Genomic DNA, 22,611 nt, shown 5'->3' on the forward strand with positions numbered 1-22,611 from the left:
ATTATTATATCTACCTAAATAGTTTATTATTAAATATGTAGGCCCATGAGTTCTAAATAGCCCCTTTAACAATATGTGCAAATGTTAATTTGTATTTAATTCTAATTAAATAAAACATATTACTTATATAATACTCTAATTAACATAAATTAATCATAACTGTTTCACTTTCATCCAAAAAACAAAATAGTAAGATGAGTTCAACCAATAACAAACTCATAATAAGCTAGATAAACAGTATTGTTTCACTGAATTAAGAAGCACTGTAATTCTTTTTTTAATGCACATATTCTTGCCACTGTACACATTGTACTTGGTGCCTTGAATGGTGGACATTATTAACTTACTGTATTGAATAAGATGAAAGAATGCTCTCCTTAGTGGGGGTTCTATATAAATAAATCTGATTGTGCTTTATTGGCTACAAGATTGACAGTTTGTTAGCTACGGGATGTTTTTGTCACACATCAACACTTGCTAATGGTGAGGATGGTTGTGGCATTTCTGTGGTTTGATCAGTGACAGATACAAGTTTCCAGTAAAGTAAGGGACGTAATCATCTCCAACATGACTGTCTTGGTACATTTGTCATACTGTACATCTTTGAATTGTTGATTGTTGTCTAAACATGCTCTGACAATATCCAATTCAACCTCTAGTTCATGAAGCACAGTAGTGTGTTACTATATTAGTCTTGTTCAGGGGTGGCAGGTAGCCTAGTCATTAGAGCATTGGGCCAGTAACCGAAAGGTTGAATCCCCAAGCTGACAAGGTACAAATCTGTTGTTCTGCTCCTGAACAAGGCAGTTAACCAACTGTTCCCCTGTAGGCCATCATTGTAAATAAGAATGTGTTCTTAACTGACTTGCCTAGTTAAATAAAATAGGACAAGGATGGATATTTGGCAAGGTCATAGGTTTGTTGCTCTTTGCCCAGATCTCCACATCAGAACATTGGTGAACTATAAATCTTGAATTGCATATGAAAATGCTGTAAATGAGTTATAACAGAACATCAGTGATAGCAGATAATCTAACCCAAATCAACTGTTCCATTCGTAAAATTGAACAGATATAGCCATTGGTCTATTGTGAACCATTTCTCTATTCAACTTGTTTTAAATGCTTAAGTTTTAGCACCATCTTGTGGAGAAAGAGACAGGGGAGCAATGTCAGCATTAAAGGAGCAATCTGGGATTGGTACATAGAGGTCTACGTCAAAAGTCTCACATTTAGTAAGGAGGACCTCAAACAAGGATACAGCTGGATTTAATCACTTAGCTGAGTAGTATTGATAATTCAATTTAGTACAGGCTTAACTGAATAACAACAGAAGCAGAATACCATATGGAATTTGATAGAATAGTTTGGGGTAGGCCTTGTCGCAGAGGAATGCTCCTCAGAGCAAGATACTGATGACAGGTTGTAACAAAATCCCACCAGCTGGGAGAACAAGGATCTGATGACTGGCATTTAGGTTATATGCTGGTGATGGTGGAAGGTAGTTGGAAGTCTGTTGCTGCAAAACATCAAGTGAGAGACTTGGTTGACAGAAATGGAAGTGATTATTGCACAAGTGAGCCCATATCTTAATCAGCAAGCATGGTGGAAATGCCTTATGAAGTTAACCGTTTGCATGTAGGGGGCAGTATTTTCAATTTTGTCACAAAAAAAATACCCATCAAATTAGGATAGAAAACAGTCTAAAGTTTCCAAAACTGTCCAAATATTGTCTGTGAGTATTAACCGAACTGATATTGCAGGCGAAAACCAGAGGTAAATCCAATCAGGAAGTGCCTCTTATTTTGAGACCTCTCTGTTCCTATATATGCCTATCCTCCATTTAAAGGCATATCAACCAGATTCCTTTTTCTATGGCTTCCCTAAGGTGTCAACAGACTTCAGACATAGTTTCAGGCTTTTATTTTGAAAAATGAGAGAGAAAGATCACATTGCGTAAGTGGATAGGTTGGGGCTCTCAGAGTGAGATTTGCGCTACAGAGTAAAGGGGCAATTATTTCTCCCTGTCCTATTGAAAAACCTACACTCCCGGTTGATATACTGTATTATCGAATATATATTTTAAAAACAACCCGAGGATTGATTATAAAAAAGTTTGAGATGTTTCTGTGGACATTATGGATATTATTTGGAATTTTCGTCTGCGTTGTTGTGACCGCTCTTTCCTGTGGATTTCTGAACATAACGCGACAAACAAACGGAGGTATTTTGGATATAAAAATAATCTTTATGGAACAAAAGGAACATTTGTTGTGTAACTGGGAGTCTTGTGAGTGAAAACATCTGAAGATCATCAAAGGTAAACTATTAATTTGATTGCTTTTCTGATTTTCGTGACCAAGCTACCTGATGCTAAGTGTACTTAATGTTTTGTCATGCGATCGATAAACTTACACAAACGCTTGGATTGCTTTCGCTGTAAAGCATAATTACAAAATCTGAGACGACAGGTGGATTAACAAAAGACTAAGGTGTGTTTTGCAATATTGCACTTGTGATTTCATGAATATGAATATTTTTAGTAATATTATCTGACTGGGGCGCTATGCAATTCAGCGGTTGCTGATGACAATTATCCCGCTTAACTTCTTGGATATAGGGGGCACTCTTTTAATTTAAGATATTTTGTCACGAGAAGATGCTCGACTATGCATATAATTGACAGCTTTGGAAAGAAAACACTCTGACGTTTCCAAAACTGCAAAGATATTGTCTGTGAGTGCCACAGAACTAATGCTACAGGCGAAACCAAGATGAAACTTCAAACAGGAAGTGAGCCAGATTTTTGAGGCGCTGTGTTCCAATGTCTCCTTATATGGCTGTGAATGCGCCAGGAACGAGACTACACTTTCTGTCGTTTCCCCAAGGTGTCTGCAGCATTGTGACGTATTTGTAGGCATATCATTGGAATATTGAGCATAAGAGATTACATTTACCAGGTGTCCGCCTGGTGTCCTCCGTCAAAATTGGTGCGTAATCTCCAGCTGCATGTATTTTCCCATGTGATTCAGAGGAGAAACAAAACTGCCACAAATTACTTATCATCGCATAGATATGTGAAAAACACCTTGAGGATTGATTCTAAACAACGTTTGCCATGTTTCTGTCGATATTATGGATTTCATTTGGAAAAAAGTTAGGCGTTTTGATGACTGAATTTTCAGGGGGTTTTCTCAGCCAAACGTGATGAACAAAACGGAGCGATTTCTCCTACACAAATAATCTTTTTGGAAAAACTGAACATTTGCTATCTAACTGATAGTCTCCTCATTGAAAACATCCAAAGTTCTTCAAAGGTAAATTATTTTATTTGAATGCTTTTCTTGTTTTTGTGAAAATGTTGCCTGCTGAATGCTAGGCTTAATGCTATGCTAGCTATCAATACTCTTACATAAATGCTTGTTTTACTATGGTTGAAAAGCATATTTTGAAAATCTGAGATGGCAGTGTTGTTAACAAAAGGCTAAGCTTGAGAGCCAATATATTTATTTCATTTCATTTGCAATTTTCATATAGTTAACGTTGCGTTATGGTAATGAGCTTGAGGCCATTAAGCTAGGATATGCATATAATTGGTATATTTGGATAAAAAACACTCTAAAGTTTCCAAAACTGTTAAAATAATGTATGTGAGTATAACAGAACTCATCTGGCAGGCGAAAACCTGAGAAAAATACATCCAGGAAGTGGGATTTTGTTAACGTTTGTAGTTTTCTATTGAATGCCATTACAGTATCCAATGACTTAGGACTCAAATTGCACTTCCTATGGCTTCCACAAGAGTCTTTCGAAATGAGGGATTAAGACCACTTTGAATGAGTGGACCATTCAGTGTCCCAGAGGTTTTTCATGCACATCAAACTTGTTGCTCCTTCAGTGACGAGCTGGGGTGTAACGTTACCAATTTGTCCAGATTCTTATGAATTCTTCAAATCGGGATGTTAAACTCCATAAACCAGCTGCATGTGTTTTCATTGTGAAATGACAAAATATAAAAATACCCTAAAATGAAAGATGACATTATGTACTGTTTCCACATGTTCATCATTTGTCGGTTTTGTGTGCTCACTCATCATCTAATGACTGACATGGCTGTCTCAGTGGCTAAAGGAAATCCAGAGGTATTTCTTGTTGTTAAATATGTTTAATCATCTTTAGCACTCTGCTTCAAATATTCACATGACAATTATCGTCTCACCATAAACAACTGAGCCCAATCTCTTGTGTTGCCGGGAGGAAGTTGCTGGCCAGGCGTATGTATGCAGTGCCTTGCAAAAGTATTCACCCCCCTTGGTGTTTTTCCTATTTTGTTGCATTATAGTCTGTAATTTAAATTGATTTTTATTTGGATTTCATGTAGTGGACATACACAAAACAGTCTAAATTGGTTTAATGAAATGAAAAAAATTACTTATTTCAAAAATAAAAAACACAAAAGTGGTGCAAGCATATGTATTCACCCCCTTTGCTATGAAGCCCTGGTGCAACCAATTACCTTCAGAAGTCACATAATTAGTTAAATAATTGCACCTGTGTGCAATCTAAGTGTCACATGATCTGTCACATGATATCAGTATATATACACCTGTTCTGAAAGGTCTCGGAGTCTGCAACACAACTAAGCAAGGGGCATCACGAAGGAGATCTCCAAACAGGTCAGGAACAAAGCTGTTGAGAAGTACTGATCAGGGTTTGGTTATTAAAAAAATATCCGTTTTGGGCTCTGAGCGCCGTTCTCAGATTATGCTTTTTTTCATAAAGTGTTTTTGAAATCTGACACAGCGGTTGCATTAAGGAGAAGTCTATCTTTAATTCTGTGAATAACACTTGTATCTTTTATCAATGTTTATTGTAAGAATTTCTGCAAAATCACCAGATTTTCAAAACATTAATGCACGCAAGGCGCCAATGTCAACTGAGATTTTGGATATAAATATGCACATTATCGAACAAAACATACATGTATTGTGTAACATGATGAAGATCATCAAAGGCTAGTGATTCATTTTATCGATATTTCTGCTTTTTGTGACTCCTATCTTTGGCTGGAAAAATGGCTGTTTTTTTCCGACTTGGCTATGACATAACATAATCATATGTTATGCTTTAGCTGTAAAACATTTTTTAATTGTAAATTGGACACGATTGGTAGATTAACCATATGTTTATCTTTAATTTGCTGTATTGGACTTGTTAATGTGTGAAAGTTACATATTTAAAAAATGAATTTCTGTCTTGGGAATTTTACAATTGCTATATGTGTTCATTAACCAATTCAATTAACTTCTTGACACTACCCATCCCTTTAGCGGGATCATTTTCATCAGCAACCACTGAATAGCATAGCGCAACAGTCAAATAATATTACAAAAAAATATTCATATTCATGAAATCACAAGTGCAATATTGCAAAACACAGTTTAGCCTTTTGTTAATCCACCTGTCGTCTCAGATTTTGAAATTATGCTTTACAGTGAAGGCAATCCAAGCGTTTGTGTAAGTTTATCGATAGTATAACATACCATTATGTACACTAAGCATTAAGTAGCTAGGTCACGAAAATCAGAAAAGCAATCAAATTAATAGTTTACCTTTGATCTTTCGAATGTTTTCACTCACGAGACTCCCAGTTACACAACAAATGTTCCTTTTGTTCCATAAAGATTATTTTTATACCCAAAATACCTCTTGTTTGTTTGTCGCGTTATGTTCAGAAATCCACCGGAAAGAGCGGTCAAGACATCTCAGACGTATATTACAAATAATATCCATAATATCCCCAGAAACATGTCAAACGTTTTTTATAATCAATCCTCGGGTTGTTTTTAAAATATAGATTCGATAATATATCAAATAGGTGTGTAGGTTTTTCATAAAACACCGTAAGAAACAATGTCCGCTTTACTCTGTAGCGCAAAACTCACTCTGAGAGCCCCCACATATCCACTTCCGCAATGTGAATAAAAGCCTGAATCTATGTCTAAAGACTGTTGACACCTTAGGGAAGCCATAGAAAAATGAATCTGGTTGATATCCCTTTAAATGGAGGATAGGCATGCATAGGAACAGAGGTTTCAAAATAAGAGGCACTTCCTGATTGGATTTTTAATCAGGTTTTCACCTGAAATATCAGTTCTGTTATACTCACAGACAATATTTTTACAGTTTTGAAAACTTTAGTGTTTTCTACCCTGATATGACAATTATATGTATATTCTAGTTTCTAGGCCTGAGAAATAGGCAGTTTCAAATGAGTACGTTTTATACCAAAAATGAAAATACTGCCCCCTACACGCAAAAGGTTAAAATCACTGTCTGTTTCTAAGAAATTGTAAGATCCTTATTTGCATAAAATAGAGACCAGTCTATCAAAAATGAGCCAATAGCATTTATTCTCTGAGGCGCTGCCCATAGAACCCTGTACAACAGTTTATATATCAACTATGACATCATCGGTTATAAAATGAATCTCCTCCTCTCGACCAGGACAAAGCAGGTTCAAAAGTTCATTCCAACTTTCTAACGCACACACGGCACACACTATATCTGGATAAACTCCTGAAGTCTCACCATAGTTTATCACTACTTAGCAGACAGTTCCAGATACGGAAAACCTGGAGAGGCTCTCGCTGTCTTATATGATCGCCACAGAGTTATAGTTGAGTCGGTTCAAACATAGGTTAATGATTCTCTTTGCTTACTTAAGACACACACACACATTACTTCCTACACAATGGTTATCATTTCCAATTACCCCTTATCCATGCTACATAACCTCTTTCTTAGGAACAAACATTATTAATCAGATATTGTAAAACAGGGTAGAGTTTAATTAGTTATAGTTCTATGGAAATGTAGATATTGTCTAGTCATTATTCATAAAATTCCTATCAATTTCTCACGCTGCCTTTTCAGTGGAATGTTGTCGAGGGATTCCCCTGTGCTAGAAAGGTTAAAACAGACAAAACAGATAGGCTTGTTCTAAGAAACAAAGAAATCTGCTGTCAGATCTGAAAATGAATTTTGATGGTTGAACAGTCGTCTCAAATTAAACTGAAGGAACTCAGCTTTACTCTGGACCCTGATCTCTCCTTCGACAAACATAACATAGGACTCAATGTTACACAACACATCTATGTTTTGTTCGATAAAGTTCATATTTATATCCAAAAACCTCAGTTTACAATGTCGCCATGTTCAGAAATGCCTCCAAAACATCCGGTCAAATTGCAGATTGCCACATCAAATAACAGAAATACTCATCATAAACGTTGATGAAAGATACAAGTGTTTTACATAGAATTAAAGATAAACTTGTTCTTAATGCAACCGCTGTGTCAGATTTCAAAAAAGCTTCACGGCGAAAGCCCATTATTCAATAATCTGAGTACAGTGCTCAGCCACCAAAGCAAGCCATACAGTTACCCGCCAAGTTGTGGAGTCAACAAAAGTCAGAAATACCATTATAAATCTTCCCTTACCTTTGCTGATCTTCATTTGAATGCACTCCCAGGACTCCCACTTCCACAAGAAATTGTTGTTTTGTTCAATAAAGTCCATCTTTATGTCCAAATACCTCTATTTTGTTTGCACGTTTAATTCACTATTCCAAAGGCACAATGCGCGAGCGCAAAATCCAGACAAAATGTTAAGAGTTCCATTACAGTTCGTAGAAATCTGTCAAACGATGTTTACAATCATCCTTAGGGTCTTTTTATCATAAATCTTCAATAATATTCCCACCGGACAATAGCGTATTCATTACAGAGGAAAAAGAAGGAATGGCAGGCCCGCGTGATCGCGCAGTAAACAACTCATTGGCCTCAGCCTAGTCCACTTGTTGAAACAGCTCTTATTCCACACCCTTCCACAATAGAAGCCTCAAACATCTTTTTAAAGACTGTTGACATCTGCTGGAAGCCTTGGGAAGTGCAATCTGGCCTCATAGACGCAGCATATTGGATAGGCAATCACTTAAATGAAACTACAAACCTCAGATTTCCCACTTCCTGGTTGGATTTGTCCCAAGTTTTCGCCTGCCATATGATTTCTGCTATACTCACAGACATTACTTTAACAGTTTTGGAAACTTTAGATTTTTTTCTATCCAAATCTACTACTTAGGACACAGACACAGACATTGTTCTATGGATATTGTACAATATAATAATATAGCAATGAAGCGAATTATATGAGGAATGTATTTGTTGTTCTGTTTCAATGATGTCTATGGTGCTTCAAATTAAATGTTAGTTTCAAATTCTGATTTGAGCCACATCATGTCTGACAGCTCTAGGCCTATAGTAATACCCTACTGTACATAAGCATTTTTCAAACCTCTCCTCTGGAGAGCCCCCAGCCATTCCATGCATTTGAACTGTTTCAGAACTAGGACACCTGATTTTAAGTTGTTAACTAATAATCAAAACCTTAAGTACATGAATCAGGTCAGCTAGTTCAGATTTAAATTTGCATTACCTGATTTGACATATCTTTGTTAAATGTATAAGGCCAGATTCAAAAGCCTTTTCGATGATCCCAAGGTCCTAAAATTAGAAAATAAAATAGCGTGACGGTCGATGTTATCACTATTTTAAAATAAATACGTGTTAATAGGGCAATTAATATAGTACAGAAAATGCATGTATTTAGTGGAATGTAAGGTCCGCCACATCTCTCCTTTGAGCGATAACTAACTGGATTATGATGAAATAATATTCAATACAATTTCAACACCAAGCCCCATAGTCTTGTGCTGTGAGTCTGACAACAATTGTAGGCATGCTATTATTTTATATTACTGAAATGCACAATGGGTGTTCAAAACATTATGAACACCTGTTCTTTCCATGACATGGTAAATCCAGGTGTAAACCAGGTGTAAACTATGTTCCCTTACCGATGTCACTTGATAATTCCACTTCAAATAGTGTAGATGAAGGGGAGGAGACAGGTTAAAGAAGGATTTTTTAAGCCTTGAGACAATTGGGACATGGATTGTGTCTGTGTGCCATTCCAGAGGGTGAGTGCCTTTGACAAGGGTATGTTAGTAGGAAGGTGTCCTTAATGTTTGGTATACTCGGGGTGTATTTTTTTTTTGTGTTCTGTCAAACTATCATAACCATAATGCTCCCGGCTACTATTCAATCGATGCCACATTAACATTATCCCACCCTTGCTTAGTCACTATTGTCTTAACTCCAATCTACCAAAATGCATTTTCTGAAATATTGCCCATCTGTCTGTCTGGAATGCGCGTTTGTCTATCACTCTGTATGTAGTGATGCTAATGATAACCGTCTGTGGGTAGATTGAAATACTTTCCCCAAAAACCTTCTTAAATAAATGTTAACTGCGAAGTAGGATTAACTGACGTAACTATAGCATGATTGGGTGGTGATTGTTTTGCAAACTTGTGCTGCAGCAGTAGGCCTACAGTATCAACAGAAAACATCGCTAGACAGACAAGGGGAATTACACCCCCAAAACATTTTTTACCTTAACCTTTTTATTCTGATGTGATATAAGCATAGAAATGGAGTCGGAACATCATTGTTCATTGTTTATCTATGAATAATTGTAATATAAAAAACATTTTTTTTAAATGTGACACCTGCCAAGAAAAACGGAATATATATAAGATGTAAGATATCTATATATCAGATATAAGATATAATTTTATGGGGGCTGCTTAGTTGTTAATGAACCATTCATTTAGCAGGTATATTGACACAAAACACATATATTGTACACCAAGAACCTGGGGAAGAGTTGCATGGTAGAAGCAAAGAGATGAATGTGCCTATTTTGAAATCTGGGATGACCAGCGATGTTCTCTTTAAAAGTGTGTGAATTAGACAATTTTCCTGTCCTGCTACGCATTCAAAATGAACTTTTGGGTGTCAGGGGAAATGTATGGAGTAAAAGTACCTTACTGTCTTTAGGAATGTAGTGAAGTAAAAGCAAAAGTTGTCAAAATTTAAATAAGATACCCCCCCAAAACTGACTTAAGTAGTACTTAAAAGTATTTTTACTTTAAACCACAGCCTATGTAGTAGCACATTTCTCCAAATAACCATATCTTTTCAAATTGGGATGTGTTTAATAATCGCTGCCTTTGTGAAAGAAAAGTTACAACCGTGCTGTTTTATGTGAGCAAACTGTCACCATAATTAAAAATAAATTATACTTAAAATTGTATTTTATTGAATCACTTCAGAAGCGGAACTTAAACTTATAACATCCCCTATTGTCTGTTTTCAACCTGTTAGCTCTAATCTGCAAGTTCCGACGCAGATGTTGAGCTTAGACTGAATAGTGGTGGGAAAATGTGGTTACCATCTTTCTTTGTTGTTTTTTCCAATGAAAGGTGAAACGGTAGTTACTGGAAACATGCACAGCTCGATAGTGTGATGTTTTTGGTTATTCAAAGCTGTTGGATGTTTATTTTTATCTGGGTCAATTTATACATTTTAGTCATTAAGCAGACTCTTATCTAGTGCTCAAGGGCACATACCACATACGATTATTCTAGTCGGCTGAGGGATTCAAATCAGTGACATTTCTGTTACCGGCTCATAACCGCTAGGCTATGTGCCACTCCTTGCCATCAGATTCGAGAATATGAGAGTGATCAGAGATCCTCAGACAAGAGGATTCCATATTGGTAGCTTATTGTTCTTGAATTTGTAGAATTGTAGGTCTGTGGGAATACAACTTCTTCATACTTCTGTTTATGTGTACTTTTACCACAAAACAATCAAAATAAATTAAATCAGGGTTGGAGTGTTGAATTTATTTTACCAGGAAAGTAATAGGGTTATCAGGAGAAGTAGCAAATACAGTAGAAGCTAAGGAAGTGTCCATGTTATTATTTTAGCACCCATTCTGTGATGTAAAGTGTTACCGAAATGTCTTAAGATACTTTTTTTCTCTACACTTACCATAGAAGGCCAAGAATGTTAGTAATGTTTAGGTTTCGTTTTCCATTAGATTTATATCAAATGTAGCCTAACATTTGCATATATATATATATATATAATTAAGAGATTAATCATTTAATTTTCACTTTCATCCAAAAAATGAAATAATTAGAGGAATAAAACCACTTTGAAAATTAACTTGGTGCCTTGAATGGTGAATCTTATTAATTTACTCTATTGAAAAAATAAGAGAATGCTCTCTTTATTGGGTATTCAATATAAAACAATAAGGCTGTGATTCAATCTGATTAACTTTGTCGGGCTACAGTATTGACAGTTTGTTAAATACATGCAGCAGGATGATTTTGTCACACATGAACACTTGCTAAAATGGACAATGGTTGTGGCATTTATGACGTTTGACAGACATTGATGTTGTTTGACAGATATACATTTACAGTATAATGGGCAACCTAATCTATTCTCCAACATGAGTGTCTTGGTATATTTTTCTAACATCTTTGAATTATTGATTGTTGTGTAAACATGTTCTGACAATCTACAATTCAACCTCTGATGCTAGTTCAAAAGGCACAGTAGTGTGCTAATTTTTGTATTAGCCTTGTTAATGTCAAAGACGGATATATGACATAGGTGTGTAATTCGTTGCTCAGAGCACCACGTCATTACTTATGACTTTGGTGAACTATTCTGCACTACGAAGGCAAAATGCATTCACTACAATTTGGTTAAAACAATTAGTTAAGAATGAAATCAGGCTTTGTAGTATCTGTTTTATATTCTGACTAAGTGTACTGGTTCAATTATGTTCTGTTTCGTAGAAAATGAAGTGTGACATTTGCAGTAACTAGAAAATCCAATGATTGTATTTTTTTAAACAGCAGTAACTGAAGTTACTACACTTTAGCATTGTTTCACCTTTTAACTGCAGTTACCTGCTCTGCCACACAAAGGCATAGAGCAGTAACTACGCAAACAGTGAAACAGAGAAACATGGCTTAAATGTATTTGCTGTCCAGCCAAATATGCTGTAGGTAGATAAATGACAATGCACTGATGTATTATCTTATTAAGACGTACTTTTCTATGCATATCAAGCATGACCACTGATTTGACCTATGACCCCCAAGTCAAATAAATGACCATACAAAGTCGAATAGAAAAACCACAAGAAAGTTGGATAAACAGATTGTAGATACTCACAAAGTCAAACATTTGTTTTATGTATAAACATTCTATGTCATGAAATAGTCATCTTATGGTGGAAAAATGCTTCTAGGTAAGTACAATATAACATTCAAAACATGAAAACATAACATAAATAGACATTTCTCTCATCTGTTTCCATCAAACAGAAAAACAACAAAGAAGTAGCTTGTAGATACTGTACTTTGCCTTTTTATTACCCGTGTAGTTGTTTAAGGTCATGCAAAGGCAGATTGCAGTGTCTGCGTTTTAGGGGTCATAGGAGGTCAAATCCGTGGTCATCGTTGATATGCATAAACATTACTTCATAATATGATGATACATCCATGCATTATCACTACCATCTACCTTCGACATATTTGGCTGGCTATCAAATAAAACTTTAAAGCCATTTTTCTCAGTTTCACAGTTGGGGTAGTTAATGCATTTTGCCTTTGTAGGGCAGTATAAACATTACAAGGCATATGAAAACGCTATAAATGAATAGTAACAGAACATCAGATTGTTGAGTCAAAATCAATGGTCCCCATTTACAAGACTGAAAAGATATAGCCTTTGGTTTGTAATGTGAACCATTTCTTTATTCAACTTGATTTCTCAAACATGATTCAAAGGCATATGTCTTAGCACCGTCTTGTGGAGAAAGACACAGGGGAGCAATGTCAGTATTAAAGGAGTAATCTGGGATTGGTACATCGAGGTCTACATCAACAGTATTTCTTGTTAGGAGGACCTTGAACATGGGTACATCAAGAATTAATCTCTTAGCTGAGTAGTTTTGATAACTCTTGGGGATTTTTTAATATATTTTTTATTCAGACAGTGAATTGCTGTGTACCAATAGTATCCAATTTCTCCTGAAGTGTTCACAACTTCCCACAAGCATTAGATAGGTGGCGGCATGGGCTAGTGCCATTTCCACCATATTTCTTTCAAATCAGTGAAGGGAAGTGAACAACTGCACACTTTAGGAGGAAGGAGAGATAAGTAGATAATATAATTGGAACATACTGTAGCCCTTGTCAACGACCGCAGCAAGTGACATCAGATTGGAGGAGCCGTTTGAAACCACAAGGCCCACGTGATGGTGTTGCACTCATATCTTTATCTCTTTTCCAACTGAATAAAAATATCTTCAGGTTCAATAGAGGACACATCAGAATCATCATAGAAATGTCTCTAGTATCTGTTGTCATTATTTACTTACTTTATTTAAGTAAGTGTCTGTCCATCACTTACAGTTTTTTTCCTACAATTCAACCTGGTCAAGGAGCAAATGGAAATGACTAGAGGGAAATAGTTCCTGTCTGAATTTAAGTCTATGATTGATGCAAATATTGTGGACACGTATTTGCTTTTAAGTTCTGCTAATGTATTTTTGTCTCAGTGTGTTGATGTTGTGATTTTGTCTTTGCAGTTGCAGTGGCAGGGCAGAAATTGGACCAGGAGATTTCATGGACTAAGAAAAAGGGAGAGGCTGTGTCCTTCAGCTGCAAATACAATGATCAGTGTGGATCGTATGTCTTCTGGTACCAGAAGAAAGACAGAGAACCCTTTACCTTGATTCTCGACATCGCAAAGAGTACCTGCGCCGTTGATGCAAGCTACAACCATCCTCAAAAATATGATTTCTCATCCGTGAGAAATAACAGATGTGATCTGAAGATCCAGTTAGTTAAAGTCTCTCATTCTGCCACCTACTACTGTGCCTGCTATCTTTCTAGGAGCCCACAGTGAGAACTGATCCACACACCCTGTACACAAACTCTGTGGTTATAATCAAGCTCTGAACTAATGGAGGAGAAAAAACAAGTTATTTTTGAACAGTAGGGAGGAACTGTTTGAAATGACACTCCCAGCTGGTGTTTCACCTCTGATCTTCATTATCGACGGTATGATACAAACCATACTTCAGTAAAGATCTGTGAAATCAATTAGATTTTCAGTGATCATTTATTTATCATAATCATATTGTTTAATGTTATAATTTTATATAGCTTTTGATTTTCTCAATTCTTAAGCACATATTCACTGAACATGGAATGTGGTATAACAATATATTACATTTTCTGGGCAAGTGGTTCATCCAAATATTTGAATGAAGTAACTTCAGTTTTTAGTGATCCCATTTCTGTTTTCCAGAGGCTGCTTCAGGACAGTGGCTGCAACAGGACCAAATATCAGAGACTAGGAGAGAGAGACATACAGTGGGGCAAAAAAGTATTTAGACAGCCACCAATTGTGCAAGTTCTCCCACTTAAAAAGATGAGAGAGGCCTGTAATTATGACAGACAAAATGAGAAAAAAAATCCAGAAAATCACATTGTAGGATTTTTAATGAATTAATTTGCAAATGATGGTGGAAAATAAACTTGGTCATCTACAAACAAGCAAGATTTCTGGCTCTCACAGACCTGTAACTTCTTCTTTAAGAGGCTCCTCTGTCCTCCACTCGTTACCTGTATTAATGGCATCTGTTTGAACTTGTTATCAGTATAAAAGACACCTGTCCACAACCTCAAACAGTCACACTCCAAACTCCACTATGGCCAAGACCAAAGAGCTGTCAAAGGACACCAGAAACAAAATTGTAGACCTGCACCAGGCTGGGAAGACTGAATCTGCAATAGGTAAGCAGCTTGGTTTGAAGAAATCAACTGTGGGAGCAATTATTAGAAAATGGAAGAAATACAAGACCACTGATAATCTCCCTCGATCTGGTGCTCCACGCAAGACCTCACCCCGTGGGGCAAAATGATATCAAGAACGAGCAAAAATCCCAGAACCACACGGGGGGACCTAGTGAATGACCTACAGAGAGCTGGGACCAAAGTAACAAAGCCTACCATCAGTAACACACTACGCCACCAGGGACTCAAATCCTGCGGTGCCAGACGTGTCCCCCTGCTTAAGCCAGTACATGTCCAGGCCCGTCTGAAGTTTGCTAGCCTCTACTGACTCCCAAACCTGCATGCGGGAGCGTAATCATCGCCTGACACTAATTAGCATAACGCAACAGACATAAATATCCCTAGAAAATATTCCTATTCATGAAAACCACATTGGAGAATACGTAGAAAGCGTAAGCTTGTTCATAGCACATTCACAGCTCTATAGGGACTCATTGGCACGCAGCGCTTTCAAAATATGGGGCACTTCCGGATTGGATTCTTCTCAGGCTTTCGCCTGCAACATCAGTTCTGTTATACTCACAGACAATATCTTTACAGTTTGGGAAATGTAAGGGCATTGAAGATGAAACGTGGCTGGGTCTTTCAGCATGACAATGATCCTAAACACACCACCCGGGCAACGAAGGAGTGGCTTCGTGTGAGGGTGTCAGAGATAGTCAGAATATGAATGTCATCTGTTACAAGCAAGTTATTGACTCCATGAACATTTTTTCTTAGGCTACATATGCTATCGCTTTTTGTAAAAAAAAAAGGCGACCAAATTACCACTCCATCGACGGGGGAGATTGCGTGATAAACCTCCAGGAGAACGCTGCACTTCCCAGGAGTCACGTGTACCCATTGTCACAGGAGGAGACATTAGCTATGGCGACATATGTCACGGAATCTCTGAGACAGGGATACATTCGGCCCTCCATGTCACCCGTCTCCTCGAGTTTCTTTGTTGTGAAAAAAGGAGGGAGGACTGCGTCCGTGCATTGATTATCGAAGTCTAAATTCGATCACAGTGGGATTTAGTTATCCGCTACCTCATCGCTATGGCGGTGGAATAATTCCACGTAGCGCATTTTTTCACGAAACTGGACCTCAGGAACGTGTATAATCTGGTGCGTATTCGGGATGTAGACGAGTGGAAAACTGTTAAGTATCACATCAGGCCAATATGAGTACCTCGTCATGCCATATGGGTTAAAGAATGCTCCAGCCGTCTTTCAGTCCTTTGTAGATGAGATTCTCAGGGACCTGCATGGGCAGGGTGTGGTGGTGTACACTGATGCCATCTTGATATTTTCTGCCACACGCATGTCTCCCTGGTGCGCAAGGTACTTGGGCGACTGTTGGAGCATGACCTATACGTCAAGGATGAGAAATGTGTGTTCTCCATACGAGCCGTTTCTTTCCTGGGTTATCGTATTTCCACCTCGGGGGTGGTGATGGAGTGTGACCGTGTTAACACCGTGCGTAATTGGCCGACTCCGACCACGGTAAAGGAGGTGCAGTGGTTTTTAGGGTTTGCCAATTACTACCGGAGGTCTCTATGACACTGAGGACCTACTCCCATCCTTCCAGCTTCTAGGCTGGTGGCTCGGGTGGTATGGGAGGTGGACGGGGACATAGAGCGGGCGTTGCGGTTGGAACCTGCACCTTCACAGTGTCCTACCGGTCTCAGGTACGTGCCGGTTGGTGTCCATGATAAATTGATTTGAGGCACTGTGTCTCCTCCTGTTCGGTGTGCGCCCAGAGTAAGGCTCCTAGGCACCTGCCTAGAGGGAAACTATAGCCCCTCCCGGTTCCACAACGGCCCTGGTCTCATCTGTCAGTGGACTTTCTTGCTTATCTTCCCCCTTCTCAGGGGAACACTACCATTCTGGTCGTTGTGGATCGGTTCTCTAAATCCTGCCGTCTTGTCCCATTGCCTGGTCTCCCTACGGCCCTAAAGACTGCGGAGGCTCTATTTACCCACGTCTTCTGGCACTACGGGGTTCCGGAGGACATCGTATCTGATCGGGGTCCCCAGTTCACGTCCCGTGTTTGGAGGAGATTTATGGAACGTCTGGTGGTCCCGGTCAGCCAGACCTCTGGTTATCACCCCGAGAGTAATGGGCAGGTGGAGAGAGTGAACCAGGAAGTGGGTAGGTTTCTGTGGTCGTATTGCCAGGACCGGCCAGGAGAATGGGCAAGGTACGTCCATGGGCGGAGTTGGCCCAGAACTGACTCCGTCACTCCTCCACGAACATGTCGCCATTCCAATGCGTGCTGGGCTACCAGCCGGTCCTGGCTCCGTGGCATCAAGAGTCAGAACTAAGCTCCTGCGGTGGAGGAGTGGGTACAGCGCTCTAGGGAGACCTGGAGGGCAGTCCAGGACGCTCTCAAGCAGGCCGGAGGACGGCAGAACAAGAGCGCTGACCACCACCGCAGTGAGGCACCTGTGTTCGCACCAGGGGACAGGGTCTGGCTCTCGACCCGAAACCTGCCCCTCTGCCTGCCCAGCGGAAGCTGGAGACGCAGTGTGTGGGGCCATTTAAAGTCCTGAGGAGGATAAACGAGGTGTGTTATAGATTACAACTTCCCTCTTACTATCGCATTAACCCCTCGTTTCATGTGTCTCTCCTCAGGTCTGCGGGCTGTGAGAGCCGCGTGCCGGGGGGGGGGGTACTGTCATGAATCCCGCCGAAGATGGTGCCTCTTCCTGTTCGGGAGGCGCTCGGCGGTCGTCATCGCCGGCCTACTAGCTGCCACCGGTCCCCTTTTCTGCTTCATTTAGTGTTGTCTGATTAGTTGCACCTGTTTCTTGTTTGGGTTTTGGTTTTGGGCAAATTAAACCCCGTAGACCCTCCGGCTTTTGTGTAAACTTTTTTCTGTTATTGTTGTGTGTATATTTTGTGGATTCTATTTTCCGAACCGTTTCATCCTGTTTGTTTGGACTGGGTCTTTTAGCGCCCGTGTGTGTGTGGGGTTGACCGACACTCTGTTGTTTGGGAATAAATATCCACGTATCAAACTACCCTGCCCTCTGCGCCTGACTCCTCCACCTACTACTTCTAGAAGTACTGACATTTTTGGGGTGCATGAGGCCCCTGAACCTTTGTAAACTTAACACAAGCCCTGCCAAACACAGTGCAGACTACTTTTTGACAAGGGAATTTTCACTGTGTATGTACTTGTATTTGGATCTGGTACGAAACTTTTTGTCACAGGTAAGATATTAATTCCTCTGATTTTCAGGAGATAAACAAAGCAGTAGTCATTAGAAATGAATAATTCATCCATATGTCTAATCAGTTTCCAAAATAATTGAAAAAACATCCTGCAGCATTGCTCCACAAATATTTATTGTTCAACTTTATTTTTGTTCAACATTATTCATGTTCAACTTATGTTCGAAAATAAAAACAATTATTATGAATTTAAAAGCCTGTTATTAGCCTGTAGAATTGATCATTTTGATTTTCAATTACGCCATATGAACAATTTACAGTATATTTGTTATGCTGGTGAATGAGGACCCAAAAGCGACTTAGCGAAAACAGAGTCTTTATTCCAGTAAATGGCAAAAGTAATAATCCTGGAACACTAAAGAAGAAAACAAAACAGGAAAAAACTTAAATCCACTCGTAGTAACGAGGACAGACTGGAGACTCGACCATTGACTGCAGGTTGCTTCGGGAAGGCACCGACCGTAGCAGACTAAGACACCTGCTCTCACGCAGCATCTGAAGGAGACAAGACACGACAGGGCGAGACAAGGACACAGCACAGCGAACATTATACAAGGATCCGACAAGGACAGAAGTGGAAAACAAGGGGAGAAATAGGGACTCTAATCAGAGGCAAAATAGGGGACAGGTGTGAAAAGACTAAATGAGTGAGTTAGGAGAATGAGGAACAGCTGGGAGCAGGAACGGAACGATAGAGAGAAGAGAGAGAGGGAGGGGGAGAGAGAGGGATAGAAAAAGGGAACGAACCTAATAAGACCAGCAGGGGGAAACGAACAGAAGGGAAAACACAGGGACAAGACAATATATGACAAAACATGACAATATTGCATGTCCTTAGAGATATACACCCTCAGTTAAATTTGTGATAGAAATGTAAAGTAATTTGATATCGGGTAAGAATATTGAACTGTTTACTGAACTAGTAATCTTTTGATTTAAATGATTTTGAAAGTTTAATTTACATTATATAGAAATAAGATATTCCAGAAAGCATATTTCTTTTGAAAAAAAAATCTAGTTCATTAATTTATGTATGGAATCAATTGTTTACTTGAATATAGACAGGAAAGCTGGATATAAAACAAATGCTGGGGGACATCATGATTCAACAGACTACCTCTGAAGTCTGACAACTTGTGTGTGATGTCCCTTTATTAAAGAAGACTGTAAATGTTATTGTTTCTCTTGAAAATCAGACAACAATAGTGTACAAAATCCCAAAGTGACGGTCTACCCAGCATCCAAACCTGAGCCAAATAGGAAAACCACCCTGCTATGTCTGGCTAGAGACATGTTTCCAGACTTGGTCAAGATTTCATGGAAGATGGTGGATGAAAATGGCCGAACAGTAGAGGTACCCAAAGCAGAGAGGGAAGAGCTGGAGCAGAGGGAGGAAGGATGGACGACCAGTATGATCATCATTGATAAAGACAAGACATACAGGAACAAATACAGCTTTTCTGTGGAGCATGAAGGGGGCGCTCAATATGTTGACATTCCAGAAGGTAAAGACAATCATTGAAATTGTTTTACATTAGTATGTATTATTAATGTAATATGTATTAATGTACATGTTTATATGAGTAGGCAGTCATGTAATCTGAAAATGGAATATTACCTTTTCAAAGTAAAAAAGAAATTCCTAGCCTACATAAAAATTGGACCAACACTTGGGAATTGCACAGGAATGTTGTCTAGTTAGTTTCGCAAGTTTAAACAAATCTTGGTTGTTTTTGTGTAACTATTAGTCGATCCCTGACAGTAGCCTACATAATGCTCTGAAAAAAGTATTATTTAATGTGACCTTTTTCCATCACGTTCTCAGAGGAACCAACTGAAGCTTCTCTAACCACCATGGCTGCACCAGCCACTTTGCACGTTACCTATGGTAAGATTGATGTTTATTTACTTCATGCAGGGTTGGGGTTAAATTGAAAAAACGAAATATTAAAATATTTCTTTATTTTGCATTTTTTATGGAATCATGTGTGCATCCGTCTAAAAATGGCACATCACCATTTCAAAGTAAAAAAGAAAGTATATAACAATTGGACTCACACTTGTTAATTGCATAGGAATATTGTGTATGTAGTTGGTTTTGCAAGTAAACAAATAACCTTTTATTTGCATTAGGCTAACTTTTATCTCTAAAGAAACCGGCATAACTTGCCATAACTGTAGCAACAGAGATATGGCATGGCTGGAACTTTTTAATTATCTGACAGTAGATAATGCTCTATTTTTCTTTTTTCATCTCATTCTCAGATGAACCAACTGAAGGTCCTCAAACCACCACGTCTTCACCAACCAGTCTGCAGGTTACCGACGGTAAATATTTAAGTGTATTTCATGCAGTCTAATCAAATAATTAAATGGTGGAAAAATATATATAAATGAACCGATTCAGACATGAAGTTGCATTATTCAGGAGTGTAATATGGGTAGATGAGAAGATGTTGAAAAGTGTGATAAAAGTGATTTAATATGATATATATGGTCAATTTGAGGTGTGGTGCAATAATGATGCTTTGCATGGCCACATCCAAAGGTAAGGGAAGAATGTTTTGTAAAGAGAAACATTTTAAGTCTCGTGACCTGCGGAGAGATGGCACTGTCTAATGAATCTAAAAGTGTTGAAAGATCCAGGTTTCGTGAGACCGCATTCATGATAAACGCTGCATATGTAGGCTTAATTGTAAATAGCCGACAAAGTGCAATCAGAACGATTCAATCCTTTGGCAGGTTCAAAACAAATTGTATTTGTCACATGCGCCGAATACAACAGGTGTAGTAGACCTTACAATGAAATTCTTGCTTACAAGCCCTTAACCATCAATGCAGTTTTAAAAAAGATAAGAAATAAAAGTAACAAATAATTAAAGAGCAGCAGTAAAATCACAATAGCAAGGCTATGTACAGGGGGTACCGGTTAGTTGAGGTAATTGAAGAAATAGGCATAGCGGCCTTTAAAGGCAATGTTCTGGTGTTTGTACAGATACCATCCATGTTAAACGTTGCATATGTTGGCTTGTTCGGAAATGGCTTAAAAAAAGGCAATGATGATCAATATTTTATTTACATTTTTTTATATAGAAACAACAGAATACAACAAATACAAAGCAATAGGACCCAGCAAACTCATGAAAAAAGAGAGAAAAAAAGGAACAAGTTGACAGCAAACAAAAAACAACAGAAAACTGGACAATATTAAATTAAAATCTCTGGCTAATTTACTCTTTTCTTTTCCCCAGATCCCTTCAAGTCCATATGCAGTCTGAACCTGGCCTCTCTGGTTTACACAGTGATGATAGTGAAGAGCATGGTGTACTGCTATGGGCTCTCTTTACTGCTGCACTACAGGAACATGGGATGTAGACCCAAAGCCTCTACACAAATTCATTAAAATGATATCCTTATATAAAGTGTTTCCTTCCTTAAAATTAATATCACATAATATTTACTTTGATGATTGTGGGAGACACCCACTGCAGACACTTGAATATAGTTTAGGTAAGGAGAGCAAATCTTGATGGTAGAAATATGATTGAAATATTGACAGTTTTATTAAAGATGCCTTGCAATATGTCATAGCGTCAAATTACTTTTTTACAAAATCTGTATTTGATTTATGCAAAAATGTTTACCTAATCATCATATTTCTTTAAATATGCCCATATTAAATATATAGGCCCTTGAGTTCTAAATATGTATCATTATGCAAAATAATATTTAGTAACTTGTCATGTGTGTAATGAAGTGTATTTTTTCTCGTTTTCTGAAAGTATTTCATATCTTCATATTTCATATTTCACTTCATATTATTTCAGTCATTTACCATGCATAATAGAAAATCCAGCTTTTTTTGCTTTTAAAAACTAAACTGATCTATGAGTGAAATCATTCATTTGTGATTTTTTACATTGATACAATGTTGTTGTTTATTCATATTCTTTCAAATGGGGATGGCTTTAATTATCGCTGCTTTCACGAAAGAAATTTAAAACAAACATGGTTCTGCAATGTATTGTATAGCCTACATTTTGTACAGTTCCGTGCTATTTTGAATGAGGAAACTGTCACCATAATAAAAAAAATTAAGGTTTCTTAAAACCCCCAAAACATTGTATGTTTTCTAAGATCATATATTCTAATTTTAGAAAATGTTATTTGAATGAATCGCATCAGAAGATCCCCTATTCTCTGTTTTCTTCCTGTTTGCTTAAATTTGCATGTTCCGACGCAGGTGTTGAGCCTATAGACTCAATAGCAGTGGGAAAATGTGGTTGATATGTTTCTTTGGTTCATTAATGAAAGTTGAAATGGCAGTTACTGGAAACAAGATGCAGCTGCTTAACCGAAACAAGATAAAGTTGCTTATCCCCAGCTCAAGCGTGTGATGGGCTTTTGGTTATTCAAATTTGAGGGATGTTTCATTTATCTGTATGTTCGGGTCTTGCCATCAAATTTGAGAATATGACAGCGATGGGCAGAAAAGACGATTCCATAATATTAGCCTATGGTTCCTGCATTT

The 22,611-nt window shown here is 38.1% G+C and overlaps 1 protein-coding gene and 1 long non-coding RNA gene across 2 annotated transcripts; both read left to right on the forward strand.

The window, feature by feature from the left end:
• Window positions 1–12,805: 12,805 nt before the first annotated feature.
• LOC124036017 lies at window positions 12,806–14,380 on the forward strand. The gene is made up of 3 exons (XR_006838838.1): window positions 12,806–13,385; window positions 13,587–14,061; window positions 14,312–14,380. It is a non-coding gene; the product is annotated as an uncharacterized LOC124036017 (long non-coding RNA).
• Window positions 14,381–17,097: 2,717 nt separating this feature from the next.
• Window positions 17,098–22,164, forward strand: LOC124034891. The gene is made up of 7 exons (XM_046348292.1): window positions 17,098–17,188; window positions 17,478–17,488; window positions 17,981–18,059; window positions 19,277–19,585; window positions 19,906–19,968; window positions 20,346–20,408; window positions 21,332–22,164. The coding sequence occupies exons 1-7, from the start codon at window positions 17,098–17,100 to the stop codon at window positions 21,481–21,483; spliced, it is 768 nt and encodes a 255-aa protein (XP_046204248.1). The 3' UTR covers window positions 21,484–22,164.
• The last annotated feature ends 447 nt before the right edge of the window (window positions 22,165–22,611 follow it).

Source organism: Oncorhynchus gorbuscha, linkage group LG05 (genome assembly GCF_021184085.1).
Source record: "Oncorhynchus gorbuscha isolate QuinsamMale2020 ecotype Even-year linkage group LG05, OgorEven_v1.0, whole genome shotgun sequence".
NCBI lineage: Eukaryota > Metazoa > Chordata > Actinopteri > Salmoniformes > Salmonidae > Oncorhynchus > Oncorhynchus gorbuscha.